Below are 15,404 nucleotides of genomic sequence, written 5' to 3'. Positions count from 1 at the left end.
CCCATTAGGGGGGCACCTGACATCTGGGGCAAGATAAACTGATGTAATGGCGTCTGCTGCATGTTTTATACCCCTGACGACCTGACGTCATGGAAGAAGGGACAGCAACTGACGCAGGACCCAAGACTTTGTTAATCAGGCCAACTGAGGGCAACCTGCAAGCAGATTACCCAAATGTAATGGCTGCAACAGTGAATACAGTTGAACATGTACATTTATGGTAAGTGTACACAACTGTACTTTGCTTTTCTGTTTAGGCATGTAGTATTTTCCCCCTTCTTTTCCATTACACTTTATTTCCTTTTTATATCAGATTCTCCTTTCCTGATATGTAAATCTTTCCAGTCCTCTTTATATACCTAATTTTCCCCTTCCCCATGGAAAAGTATTAGTTTTATTGTGATCAGTTGAGATGTGAATTTTGTTGTAGCTTTTTGCCCCTAGTACCTGCCAGCCATCAGACATCTCATGGTTACCTTGGCCCAGTCATTCCCTATACAATAGTGACTGACAACTGATAGTGGTCATCACTGAGGCAGCCATAAGGGACAGTTACTCTTGTCTTTATACAACCCTAATCCAACAATATATGCCCAGTAACATGCCTCACGTTTAGCATGCAATGAGCAATTGACATAGCACTTCATGACAGTCCTGCCCTGAATGAAGCCACCAGGGCTGTGTGGGATTTATGGGATTCAGCCATAGGAACGTGCTCTCTAGGAATGTACTTCCACATGACCCCAAAGGTCAGGCATACTGACAAAGCCCCCACACACACACACACACAAACTAGCTCCAGCAGGAACCTGAGCCACTAACCAAGTTTGGATCACCTAAGATGTAGCCATGGCTTTATTCCTGTGCACTATTGAAGCTGGCTAAACAAATGAGATATGAATTGATGGATAATGCAGTATTATATAAAGAGAAATAGAAAATGTATAGGGTGTATAGTTCTCTATTACAATGAATCCCCCTATGACTAATACTGTTCTTAAGAAAACCTGTTCTTTGAAAATCTTATGTACATATACTGCATCTCCACCAAACTCATAAAAACATTTACATATGGTAGAGCAAAGCGGACTTCACCACTATACTCGTAAGCTGATGATAAGGTTCTGCAGCAAAAATAAAAATGTATATTATTTAAACAAAAGTGAACTAATTCCAAGTCAAAATTAGATGAGATTCACTGAAAAGGTAAGAAAAAACTTCCAAACCTCAGCTGCAAGAAATGCTGGTATATAAACTAATATTTATAGTGAGACATTAAAAGTCACTTAGCCATTCAGCTTCTTTTAGATCTGATGTTGTCTCTTCCATCTGTTCCACAATGGATGGGTCTTCAGATCTGATTTTGGCCACTCTAGACTTTGGTCCAAAGCTCAGGCTGCTCCCCTTACCCATAATCCCTTCCTGTCCCTGAAGTTACCTCAGATCTCATTTGCTGCTCATTTTAACAGACATGGTCTGTACTGCTCAAGCTTGCCTTAGATAAGTACTGATTTTTTGTTGTTTTTCCTGGTATACCTTGAGTTTTTTTTTTTTTTTTACTTTATATTTTTATTATTAGTTAGTTAGTATCTCTTGTTTCTCTTTACCTTATAATTAACTACCATGTTAGAGTTTATTTCTCGTGTCTCTGGTGCTGTTTCTTCAGCTGACAGTTGTTTTTTTTTCTAGTTGTGTATTGTTAGATGTTAGGATTATTAATAGTTATTGTTGTGTGTTGTTATTTTTGTTTGACTTTAGTTAGCATTTGTACTCTCAGAAGTTTCTTTCTTGCACAATGACTGAGAAATCATCAGGCTTCAGAAAATGTGTGTCCCGCAGCCAAAAGATACCAAATTAAGATTCGTACACAAAGTGTGTATATTGGAACTGCCCACTTGAATGAACAGTGCTCGATCTACACCGCTTTTGGTCCTAGAACAGTCAATGAATGAAGGAATAAACTCATTCTAAAAAGACTTCTGCCTGCCTTTGTGGGAGATTTAGCCCTTACTCATTCTTAAGCGTCTGGAGCTTCCTTCTCAGTCAGGAAGTCTTCTGATAGGCATAACTGTGAGAAAAGTAATGATAGATTGAAGGAGAATCCTAAAGAGTTTGGGAAGCGTTCCTCAGTCTGTTCCTCTTAATCTACTATTTCTTTGGCTTCGGCTCTGGCTCCAAAAATTCCAAAATTTTCAGATCCATCCCTTGTCTTGGAGCAGATAGTTGTTGGCGTCAGTATACCTCCACCACCAGAGCCTAGGTTCACCCCAGATCACATTTCCTCAAGGCTACATTACCCTTTCTTACAGGAGATGACCTTTCACAGGTCTTCCAGGTCCCTAGCCACAGCCACTTCATTTTGGTTAGTTCACTGTACTAGAAGCCTTTCTGAAGCAGACATGGATAGGATGATGAAGTTCCTCTGGACCCAAATTCATTTGGGGGTTCTCCCAGCTGAGGCCACTGTCATATCCATGAGCTTAGGTCCTTCCCCACATCCCATTATTGCTCCTACCCCAATCTGTCATTTGAGGACTGCGAACTGCGAATCTGTGTGCTACCCAGGGCTTGGTCACATCGGGTCCAAAGACCTGATTGCCTTCTACTCCATTGGCTTTTCTGATCCAACAGATTCAGAGTAGTTCAGATCCAGAAGGATCTCTGGACCAAAGCATTGGTGCTGAATCTGGGAAGTCAATGAAGTTTTCAGAGTTATCCCTTCCTCTCAGAGCCTTGGCACTAGACAACTTGGTTCCAGCATTGGCTTCTGAGACTGGTTGATTCAGATTCTGGAATGTGCCCGGAGCATCTGCTGTGGCTCCATTCAGCATGATTTTGGGTTCTCCTTCAGCTTCAGTGTTCAAGTCCATCAAGGGAGTGCTCTTCTTGTCTGTTGAGCAGACTTCTCTTCCTAATTGTCCATCCCCCATCAAATTTCCTTGGATTCTTATCCTACTCATCCCATCCCATTGGGACAGCTGGCCCCATCAAGCCTCAAGACAGTCCATCTTCAGGACTCCCACTCCTTTTCTGAGTCCTTGCTGGAACACATCACTATAGAGGCTCCTTGGGAGTCTCTAACTGAAGGCACTGACTTTGAAGAAGGGGAGGGGACCCCCACATCCCCCTTGAGTATGTCTTACTTGTTGAGATCCTTGAACTTTTGAGACAGAAAGGTGGGTAGTCCTCTGAAGCCCCTCCCCCCACAGAGGAGTCAGTGTTTTTAGAAGCCTTTGGGTCTGGCCCAGCTACTTCTTGGGTGGTCCCTCCTGCTGATGAAGATGGTTGATCTTATCTTGAAGCAGTCCTGGAAAGAGCTGGATGTGGCTGAACTGATTCCAAGAAAGACAGATACATTTCTAGTGTCATCCAAAGACTGTCTGCATTGGAACAATGGCCCCACTGTCTGTTCAAAGGTGGTGGTGGCTGCCACCAAAATATGCCTGCTAAAGAAAGCTCTTCTGTCCACCTCACTAACAGAGTCCAGGGCATTGAACAGGTTTAGGAACTGAATATATGGTTCAGCAACTTTTTCAGTGAGAAAGCTAAACTACCTGGCACACGTGACATGATTCCAGAGGGATTTGAAGAAGGAGCTCCACAAATCTTTCTCCAGGTCCATCTCTGCAGAGAACAAGGAAACCTTGGACTTGCAGCTGTTCACCCACCGGTCCCTTTCAAATGGGTTAATGTACCCAATTTCTAACATGACTGAGGGCGCTTTGAGAGCCATAGGCACTGTCATAACCATAAGGAGACATGCCTAGATGCACTTGTGTGACTTTACAGAGCACTTCAAGGTGTCCTTTGTCAATGCCTCTTATAATGGCTTGACAGTCTTTGGGCATAAAGTCAGACACACACTCTCCAGAATTGAGTAAGATGCGAAAAAACTTTTCTGCCATAGGAATGTGGTTCTCTACTCCTCAGAAGTCTTTCTCTGAGAACCATAAGGGAGGCAGAAGCTGTGGTTCCAAAAGCCACAATGGCTAGGGATAGCCCCCCACAGGGCAGTAGGAGGGGATTCTAATGGTGAATGTCACCCAAATGGCAGTGGTGGCCCACAAATTCAAGATTTCCAGGGGCCATTCTCCAAAAGGCCTTACCAATGTTACTGAATGGTTGCCTGACTGCTGCACTCTGGAGGCAGTCAGGGACACTTTTATCTGCACCGCAAGGTCTGGACATCCATCACCCAAAGTGCATTGATGCAGACGATCATAGCCAGACCCTACTCGATTCCCTTTCTGTGCCACTGCAAATGAACCCACCCTTTCTTCAAAGGTGGCTTCACTAAATCAGTCTATTAATCTTCCAGTTTTCTTCCCTGATTTTGCCAATGAAGGGGAGCGCATGCTGCATCTGTTGGATGTACATTGTCCATACCATTTCTACCTTCATAGTACAAAAAAGGTTACACAGTGTGATCAGCTGCTTGTCTTTTTCTCATCAACCAAACTGGGACAGGGAGTCCTTAAAGTGATTCTTTCTAAATGATTATTTGACTACATATCATATGTATATAGAGAGAAGGAACTGAATTTACCCAAACCCATTAAGACTCACTCGGCTAGATCTGTAGCTACTTCTATCGCCTTCTTTTGATTATATTTGGTCTGCAGCCACTTGGTCCAATGTACATATCTTCATTTCTCATTACAAACTGGATTTACACTGTAGAGATAGGGCTGCTTTTGATTCAGCCATTCTGTGGAATATCCTTCCATGAGACCTCCTCGGGGTTTCACTAACTGCGAACTCTGTCCTATCATTCAGGAACGGATGTTAGAGACATCATCAGATATGAAAGTTATGCACTTACCATAATGATAGGTCTGTGTTGTTTACTTCTGTCCTTCCTGAACTTCCTGCCCTACTTCCCCCTTCTCTTGTTCTTGCTTTTATTATTTATTATTTCCTGATACAATTGTACTGCTTCTTCATGTGTCTGTTTTCATATGCTTTTCAAGCTGCAGAGCAGAATGTGGACTAATGTACTAAATTTATGAATTCTAGACTCTGAGGAAAGGATCCTTTGTCTATTAGTTAGTGCTTGGGCAAACTTTATCTGAGGTAACTTCAGAGGCAGGATGGGATTATAGATAAGGAGAGGAGCCTGAGCTTTGGATCTAAAGTCTGATCTGAGATTGGATCCGAAGATCCATCCATTGAGGAAGGATGAAAGCAGACAACACAGATCTGTCATTATTGTAAGTCCATAACTTTCATTTTTTAACAGTAACTCTCCAGAATTCCTTAAACAGCATGGAAACTCCACTAAAAACTGCATTAGATAAGGATTCTGAAAAAGGCCATTATGCCTACTCTTCCCACAGACTATCGTGGTTTATCATCTTGATCTTGTGGAGGGTAGGATTGTTACCAACTTCAGCTGGTCAAACAGTGTTTTAAAGGAATGCTGCATCTCTGCCCTCCTCTAAAGAACTCGTCCAGAGCACCAGCACTTCATGAGGCATGCCATTCTTCCTTTTGAACCTTAAAGTTCAGTGCTGAATTTTTTTTCTTGGGAGTCTGTATTTCTAGTGAACATCAATCCTTTGCAGAGGACCTCTGAGTTTCATACTCTAATTTGCAGAGAATCATACCTGATCTTTCACAAGAATTGTCTATCCCTTAGAATGAATACCAATTTCTCTCAAAAGTGGTTTCTGAGATATTCCTGAATGTATTTATTTATCAGGTTTTCATTGATGGTGTAGCAAAAAGGGACAAAAGAGCTTTTTGTCTTGTCTTTCCACTGTCAGTTTTGGTTTTAATATTTGGGGGAAGTGGGGAACACAGACTAGATGTTTGTTTCCATTGCTTCAAGAAGGGAACAGCTTGCAACTGCCAAACAGACACACTCAAAATGGACTGCTGCTGTAACATATTTTGCCATATGGTGGCAAAAAAGAATTTGTTAGTCAGGGAACACCTTCTCTAAGCATTACTGTGTCAGTTGTGAGTCTGGCAGTTGGATTTCCTTTGGTAATATGCTTCTTAAGTACTCGATATTTGGAATTCTGCCTTTATGTGGCTCATGGGATGCTTCTGCTCTGATGGTTACTGTTTAAAAGTTAGCCCGTCTAAGGACCCATTACTGTCAGATGTATCAGATACATTGTTAATGTATCAGTGTAAGTATGAGAGTGCTTTCCATGCTGGGTGGATCAACTGTACCTTTCCTCAAATTTACAGGGGAATTCTTAGTGACTTAGTTTGTCAATGAAGGGGACCCTCTTTGATGGGTCAGGTATGCTGTTTCTCCACCCCCCTTGTGAATTGGCTTATCCTCCATTCTGTTTTTACTGTTGGAATTTCCTTTATGTACATGTGTAATACTTGTTAACAGGTTTCTTGAATTAGAGGAAGTTGCTCACCTTTTTTGATGGTGAGATGAACTGTGTGTTAGGGAATGAGCATGCTTAAATATCCTCTGTGTGACATCACTGCATGCATTGGAGCAAATGTCTGTACGTCCCTTAGTATTGGATTTTTCAATTTTTTGATAAATTCTTATTGGTGGAATGAATAAGTCCAACCAAGGCCCAGTGAAAGGGGGGGGGGTCATCTTACAGTGAGAATGCACCTATTTTTTCTGTTTATGTATTTTCATTTAGTTTCTGTTATAGTCTACTTATTTGTGTTTTTCTTTCTTCTGTAGCCCATGTTTCAGTTTTCAACTCGGCTGGGAGCCATGCAGCATCTAAAGGACCAGTTAGAGCAAAGAACACGCATGATTGAAGCAAATATACAACGCCAGCAAGAAGAGCTACGCAATATACAGGAACAGCTTAGTCTTGTTCAGGGTCAAGGTTTTCAGGTGAGTCTATTACTAGCAGTATCAGTGTTGGGTTGTTTCTCACTCATCTGGAAGTGACAACTTCTTAATTTTTATGCATATACGTATAAACCGATAGATATTCATGCATGCCCTACAGTAATGAGTTGTATTGTAAAATGTTCAGCCTAATGAAATTGTTGATTTGTACTAATTATTACAAGCAATGCTAAAGTAAGATTAGTTAATCTGTCTTCTTCATCCGTGCTTCCTGAGTAGCAGCTGAACTGCTAGCATGTTCATTTCTTGAGCTTGCTGTCAAACTGTGAAGAAGATGGCATGTGCACTATTAATGATAAGAAATGCTACTACCTAAAGCCTCAAACAAATCGTCACAACAATCTGAAAAAATTCTGGAACACCATTAATAAGATTCTTCATCCAGGTAGCCCAAGTACACCTAACCCTTGCCCTAACCACTCTACCCTAGAAACTGCTACTATTCTCAACTCTTACTTCTACTCCATCAGCAAGCTAACCCAAAAGAGTCCCACCTCCAATCTCTCTCTATTCCCCCTCCTTCCTCTGGTTATCAAACCACCCTCTCACTCAAACCTGTCCCCAGTGCTTACATAAAATCTTTACTAAACAAACTAAAGCCATGTTCTCCCTCAGCTGACAATCTACCACCCCTCTTCCTAAGTTTGCCGCTAGCTCAATTCCATACCCAGTCTCCATACGGGTTCACCGATCTCTCCAGTAATCTACAGTCTTCTCTATCTGGAAACAGTTTTACACTGCATCAATCCACAAAGGAGTACACTCTACTGACCTGTCAAACTACAGGCCCATTATTGCCATTCTGTCGCCACAATCTAAAATATTTAAAATATCTATACATAAGCACCTCCTGGATTATCTCCTTCATGAAAATTTACTCACTCCTACCCAATACAGATTCCACCCTGACCATAGCACGACTGCAGCTCTAATTTTCTTCATTCATAGTATCTCTCAAGCCAGAGACAACAATAAACTATTTTCTTGTCCATTTTTAGACCTCTCCAAAGCCTGTGATACTGTATCCCCACCCCAAGCTTCTCACTAAATTGTCTGATGTTGTTGTTGTTTGTCTTTCGGCTTTTCCCGGTTAGGGGTCGCCACAGCGGAACTCTGGTCCGCTAATAATTGGCAGTAGACTTTCACAAACGCCGAGGTGCCAGCTCGACGTTCAACCTTCAACGAAGGCACACCCATTTACGCATGTCTTTCGAATGCCCACCTAACCGCAGGGAGGACATGCAGACTCCACACAGAAGGCGCTTCCCACACTCCAGCCGAGAATCAAACGGGAGAACACAATGCTACCGCTGCACGACCGCAGAGTTCCAATTCTACTGTTAAATGGTTCGCTTGTTACCTTACCATTAGACAGCAGTCTGTCAAGTGGCTGTCTTCCTTTTCACCCTTCTTTCCAGTCAATACAAGAGTACCTCAAGGCTCCATTCTCAGACCACTACTATTTAACATCTTCACTAACTGTCTTCACCGTTCCTGTTCTCACTTCTCTCTAATATAATATGCAGATGATTCCACCATCATTTCCACTTCTGACAATCTCTTTCACCTCCACACTCTAACCCAAAACTCATTCAACTCTGTTGAAAGTTGGTTAACTGACAGTCAATTCCTACTCAACCCCCCCCCCCCCAAAAAAAACTTCTCTTATTCCTCCTGAAATCTCTTTCCCACGACAAATCTTCATTTATGATCACATCTCTTGATAACACCACAATTAATGTAGAAACACACACCAAGCTCCTTGGCGTTGTCATTGGCGATCAACTTAAATTTGATCTGGACGTCCAAAATTGCATAAAAAAGACTCACCGAAAACTGGGCTTGCTCTATAGAAATAAAAAATCCCTCACCAAGGACTCTAGACTCTCCCTTGGCCACGCCTACCTTCTTCCTAGCTTACTTTATGCCTCCCTGATCTTAATCAACTTACAATCCTCTCTGAAGTCTAAGCTTGAACTAACTTATAACAAAATCACTAGGTTCACTGCAAACCAACCCTACAAGTCTCAGCACTGCCTTTCTATCAAATCCCTAAGCTGACTAGAATTCCTCTACCAGCTCCATCGAGCTCAACTGCTCCTCACTTACTCCATCTTCTACAAGCCTACCTCCTGCCCTGCCACTTCATCCCTCATCTCCGTATATCCTCCCAGTCACTCTCCGGAGCTCCAGTTTCTCCTGGAAAGCTAGAAATCCAAAAGAAAAATTGGCCAACATCTGTATAGCTGCTCTGTTGCTTTAGCTTGGAACAAAGTTCCTCTGAGCATCAGAATTATATCCAATACTCACAACTTCAAAATAGCCTTAAAAGACAATTTACTGAACTCATGGACCTGCTCCTGCCAAAGTCCAACCTAACTCTGTTACTGTGTGCTCCCTTATTATTCTGAGTCTTTTAATCCACTTGCCCATCCACTTTTTACCTCCCCTACTACTTTACCATAACACAATTTACTATACTCATCATTTCTTTTCTCTGTACTTACTGCCTTCATCTACTGTACTTGGTTCATAATTCTTTACTCCAGAACTTGTTGAATTGTTCTTTATTGCACTGTATTATGAGATGTATATGTAACTATAGTAAACTACGGACTTCTTGTATCATATACAACAGTGCCTGCTTCCTGCTTATTTATTGATTTCTGTACTGTATTTGAGATTCTTTTGGTATCTATAGCTATCTCTATATTATAGTTTGTCTTGTACTTGGAAGCTTCTGTACTTACTATGAGTTCTGCTTAGATAAATGTTTTGTATGGAGCGTTTCTCTCCGGGCCTCTGCTGAAAATGGGCTCATGCACAGTTGGACAAATCCGGTCAACATATGTCAAAATAAAATAAAAATAGACTTTGGTGCTGCTACAGTGTACCTTCTGATGTATGAAGTATTGTAAATTAAGGTGTAGTCTGCCTTCCTGGTAGTAGTTAATGTACCATCTGTTGTAGGAAATGTTGTAAACTAAGGTGTAGTCTGCCTTCCTGGTAGTAGTTAATGTGCTGTTTGTTGTATGAAATATTGCAAACCAAGATGTAGCCTGCCTTCCTGGTAGTAGTTAATGTGCTGTTTGTTGTATGAAATATTGTAAATCAAGATGTAGTCTGCCTTCCTGGTAGTAGTTAATGTGCTGTTTGTTGTATGAAATATTGTAAACCAAGATGTAGTCTGCCTTCCTGGTAGTAGTTAATGTACCTTCTGTGTACGAAATATTGTAAACTAAGGTGTAGTCTGTCTTCCTGATAGTTAATGTACCATCTGTTGTATGAAATGTTGTAAACTAAGGTGTAGTCTGGCTTCCTGGTAATAGTCAACGTACCATCTGTTGTATGAAATATTAGTAACTAAGTTGTAGTCTGCCTTCCCGGTAGTAGTCAAGAGTTTGTATTTGTTTTGTTTTGTTTTGTTTAACATAAATGATGTCAGATAGCAGGCTTAGAGACAGCTTTTATCATCGGATAACTACATTCCAATGGTTCTTTTTTCAGTAGCTGCTTCTTCACGATTGCTCATGCTAGTGTCTTTGAGTGCACATAGTCTAACTGATGATGTACAGACATTGATGGCTCAACCCATTCTCTCCTCTATTTGTTCCTGCGTTTGACCTTCTTGAACAATTCTGCATAAGCTTCACTGTTTCTCTCACTGTATTTAATGTATGCAGTTACCATAAAAGTTGATAAGCTGTATTCAGATTTGGAGTTTGGCCAGTTGCCTTATTTTTCCTTGGAGTGTTCATAGGTTTATAGGTTCATAGGTGTGTATTAGGCTAATGGCCCTGGAGCCTGTGCAAGCCTAGCCCATAGAAGTGCCCAGGCGTCGTGTTGCCCGACGTTAGTTCCCAGTGCCTCTATCAAGTAGAATCATTGGAGTGGCCCCCGGGGTGAACTTTCTATTTCGCATCCACTCATCAGGATTTCTCTTGAAGAGAGCCAGTGAGGTTCTCTGCTTGACATGTATGGGAAGTCTATTCCACTGCATGGGCAGTCTGTGGGTTATGAACCTGTCCCTCCAGCTTGTTCTGTTGATTGTGGCAATGAGGTTGAGGTCTCTGGAGCGTGTGGTGCGGAGGGATTGGGATTTCTTTAGATGTATCATTTCTGACAGAGCTGGATCAGACATGGCTTTGTAAGTCAAGCAGAGATTGTGTCTTAGTTGGGAGGGTGGCCTAATGGTTAAGGTGTTTGCCTTACAAACACAAGGTACAGGGTTTGAGTCTCACAGGGGATAATTGGCTAGGCTTAAAATGGCTCGCAAGGGCAATTAGCCTAGTACTAATCTATGAACCTATGAACCTAGTAGACAATATGAGACAGAGAATAGCTGGAGTTTTTTTTTTTTAGTCTGTTCGTGTAGGACATGCTTAAGGCCTAGGATCCTCTTCGTGAGGTACTTTTGTGTCCTTTCCAGCTTTACCATGTGTCTAGTGAGGTACATGCCAAATGGGGCATTATACTCGATGACTGGCCTAATGAGGGAACAGTGGAGCGAGAGATGATGACCTCTTTCTTCCTGGATGCAAAACCCTTGGTAATGAGATGTGCCACATAGAAGAACTTTCTGACCACAGTGGCAATGTGATGGTCGAAGGAGAGGTCGCTCTCAACCTGTGTCCCCAGATCTGTTATAATGCCTTCAGTGTTCAGTGGGCTCCCATCGATGTGGGAGTTAGTGGGAACTAAGTTTTTCCCAAAGGGGGCGACAATGCATTTTTTTGGCATTAAGCTTAAAGCCATGGTTTCAACACCAGTCATTGGTCTCAGTGAGGCCTTACTGTAGGATGTCTACATCACTTGGGGAGTTGTTAATGGCTCCCAGCTTGCAGTCATCTGTGAACGTGGTCAGTCAAAGTCCCTCCATGTTGGCCTGGACTACCGAGAAGTGGATGCCAAAAAAGAGAGGACCCACGAGTGATCCCTGTGGGACTCCACTTGTGACTGGTCGGCAGTCTGATTTGGCGTTTGCTACTTTCACACTGTGTGTTCTATCTGTGAGCCAATTTGCAACCCACCTAGTGATATCGGGGTTGATGCCTAGTTTGGTGAGTTTATCAATAATTCCTGAGTGGGGAATGGTATCAAAGGCCTTGGCCAGATCAAGGTAGGCTGTATGAACTGCATTGCCCTCATCCACAGCTCTGGTGACTGTCTCAAAGAAGTCAACCAAGTTGAGCAGGCATGATCTACCTTTCACAAAACCAAATTGAGTGGGATGTAGAGTATGGCGATTCTCTATATCCTTGTTAATTAGGTCCATGATAATGTGCTCCATAGCCTTACATATCAGACTCGTCAGGCTAATGGGGAATTAATTCCCAGGGTCTGTAGTCGCTCCCCCTTTATGGAGAGGGATGACTGTACAGTGTGCCATTCGGTAGGGGCAAAGCCTGAGGTGAGACTGTGATTGAACAGGGCACACAGATGTGGTGCCAATTCACTTTGTAGTTCATGTAGAACACATCAAGGGATATTGTCGGGTCCCATGGATGCTGTATTCTTGGCCTTGGACAATGCAGCTTTAACCTGTGCTGCAGCAATGCTGGGTGCCTAGCATTCCTCTAGTATTGTGATTGGTTCTTGGGGGGGGGGGGGTAAATTTGGCACTGAATCTGTCAGCCAGTATGTTGGCAATATCTGTTGGCTCAGTATAGGAGGTACCATTGTGCAGCAACTCAGAGCAAACCTGGATATTGCCATGGAGATTCTTGATATAACTATAGATGGCTTTGTGTTTGCTGCAAACGTTCATCGTGCATACAGCTGCAGTCATAACAGATGGGTTCCCCTGCCGTCAGGCGGGTCCTCGGTCGGCCGAATTCCAAAGTCAAGGTCCGGCGTCGGTTGTCGTCGCTTCTTCCCTGATGTCAGTGCGACAGGGGTATAAAAGAACCAGCTGACGCCATTTTATTCAGTCTTTCTTGCTGTGCGGTGCCCGAAGCAGAAGCAGTTCGCAAGTGCTGGTCGGCCAGCTCCTGAGATTACGAAAAATTTGGAAACCGAAGTCTTCTTAAAAGCTAAGTACCCCGTTGGGGAAACTTTTCTTGCCTCAGACCGATGTCAGACAAAGTTAATAATTGTATTTCTTGTGGGAAGCAAATACCGCATAAGGTGCTACATTCAACAAAAGCACTATTAAGCGTCGGGCGGAGTTCGCCCAGCATTTTTTTGGGAAAGCATTTAACTATACTATGTCGTCGGATACTCCGACTCCGGTTTTGTCTAAAAAACGCAAAGACAAGGACCGACACCACGCCAAAGCCGACTACACGTGGTCCGGTTCTCAGCGAGGTGCCTACGCAGCCCCTGATTACCGACGACACATCTTTGGCGGTGTCTCCTGTACCCGAGGTCGCAGGCTCCTCGGCATACACCCCGACTACAGATACCGAAGCCACTCTTGGCATTGAAACACAGATTGTGGACAGGTCCACCTCCACTCAAGGTGTCTTCAGACCTTCCTCTTCTTTCTCCATCAAGGCTTTCACCAAGTCTAAAGCAACCATGCACCCTAGGAGACCAGCTACACAGGACCCATCTCCAGGCCCCATGCCTAAGAAACAGATGCTTAAAATGGCTGAGGATTTAATTACTCTAATCAGAGGTTCTCAGCCACCTCCGGACAAAAGGCCCAGAGTGGAGGAAGATTCCCCCTCCTCTGATCAGGGCTCCATTATTTCAGAATACTCTGATGATCAGGAACAGTCTTACTCCCCTTTTGAAGACTTTGATGCAGAGGAGTCTATTCCTTCTGTATCCCCCCCTGAGGATTACTCATTTGGGGAAACTTTGCATACCTTAAGGGAACACTTCCACTGGGAAGGCCAGGATTATTCAGATTCCAAGAAAAGGCTCAGGGAATTTCTTTTGTTACCCCAGCACAGGCCTCTGGCTATACCTCCTGTCTTGGACATCCTAGATGATGTTTACTCGGAGGCCTGCCTTAACCCGGACTCTCTACCTCCAGCTCCAGTTAAGCCTGACAGGTACTACAGGGTTCCTGACTCACACCAATTTCTATACAAAAGCCATGCTGCTGACCTAGAAACCATCTCACAGGGGCCCAAGGGAGTTAAGGCCTCCATTGCCAAAAATCCATTGCCTTCCGAGAGAGATTCCAGATCCTTAGAAAGGTGGGGAAAAAGGTATATACCTCGGCTACCTTATCCATGAGGGCCTTAAACTGTCAGTTTCATATGCTAAAATACCAACAGTTTCTGTTATCTCACTTGAAAAGTAAAATGTCACAACCTGAACAACCAGACTTGAAGGAGTTGCAGGATTTGATGCATAGTGCAGAACAAGTGGGTAAACATACCTTACAATGTGGTTTTGATGCTCTAGAGGCCTCATGTAGAGCTGCTGTTACAGGCTCAGTCATACGTAGGCATACCTGGCTCAAGGAACAAGCCTTGCCTGATCATGTCAAAGCTAAATTACTAGACGCCCCTCTTCAAAAGGATGTACTATTTGGGGCAAATGCTGAGGAAGTATTACGGAAAATGGAGGAAAAGGCTAAATCAATGCAAACTGTGAAAGAATTTCTGCAGGTTCAACCCCCACGTTTTAGTAGAAATTGGCCTTCCAAAAACTGGTCCTTTCCTGCCACCGACAGACCCCAAAGAGGCAGATACAGGCGCCCGAGGGGCAGAGGACAATCACAAGGATCGTACAGAGGCAGACAATGGCAAGCTCCTACACAAAGAGGTGGTGAGGACAACTCGCAATCTTTCAGAAAGCAAACCCAATGACTTTCCCCTTTGCATGCCAACCAGCTCTCAAATGGCAGCCCCCTTAGGAGGAAAGCTGGCACTATTCTCAAAAAATTGGCATGTTGTCACAAAGGACAAATGGATTCTGGACATTATAAACAGAGGCTACAAATTCCATTTTCTTACCCTTCCAAAAATGAGAGGCATGCCAAACCTGCCACACAATCAAAGGGCAGAGGCACAAAAGCAGATTTCAGATCTTATAAACATGAAAGCTATTCAAGAGGTACCTACACACGAACAAGGTCAAGGTTTTTATTCCAGGCTATTTCTGGTGCCAAGGAAGGGAAAAGATTGGAGACCTATTTTGGATCTTTCCATCCTAAACATATTCCTACTGCACCAAAATTCAAGATGCTCACTCTACAGCAACTTCTTCCCATGCTGGGCAAGGAGTCTTGGCTGGTAACATTGGACCTCAAGGAGGCATACCTGCATGTCCCAATCAGACAAAATTGCAGAAGATACCTCAGATTTCTTGCAGGTTCAACCCATTATCAATTCTCTGCATTGCCCTTTGGCTTATCTACTGCGCCCAGAGTATTCACGAAATGCCTGGCATCAGTAATTGCCTACTGCAGACTTCAAGGGATACAAATATACCCTTATTTGGACGACTGCCTGATCCAAGCGGACAGCAAGCACATTCTTCTGAAACATCTGGCTTATGTAATAATGTTATTAAACTCTCTGGGATACACAGTCAACAAAGAGAAATCAAGGCTAATACCCTCTCGGAAGATAATTTTCCTGGGTGCCAATTTGGACACAAACAC

General features: G+C 43.2%; 1 protein-coding gene across 1 annotated transcript in view; it reads left to right on the top strand.

Annotated features, from left to right (window-relative positions):
• Window positions 1–15,404, top strand: part of CLOCK (clock circadian regulator) — a 2,173,159-nt gene that overhangs the window by 1,869,595 nt on the left and 288,160 nt on the right. Inside the window, exon 20 of the mRNA XM_044062477.1 lies at window positions 6,665–6,823. Within this exon, the coding sequence (XP_043918412.1) occupies window positions 6,665–6,823 (159 nt within the window). The remainder of the gene's footprint in view (window positions 1–6,664; window positions 6,824–15,404) is intronic.

Source organism: Protopterus annectens, chromosome 2.part1 (assembly GCF_019279795.1).
Source record: "Protopterus annectens isolate FY-2018-M chromosome 2.part1, PAN1.0, whole genome shotgun sequence".
Lineage (NCBI taxonomy): Eukaryota > Metazoa > Chordata > Ceratodontiformes > Protopteridae > Protopterus > Protopterus annectens.
The sequence above is the reverse complement of the archived record's forward strand: the minus strand, read 5'-3'. Positions and strand labels throughout refer to the sequence as shown.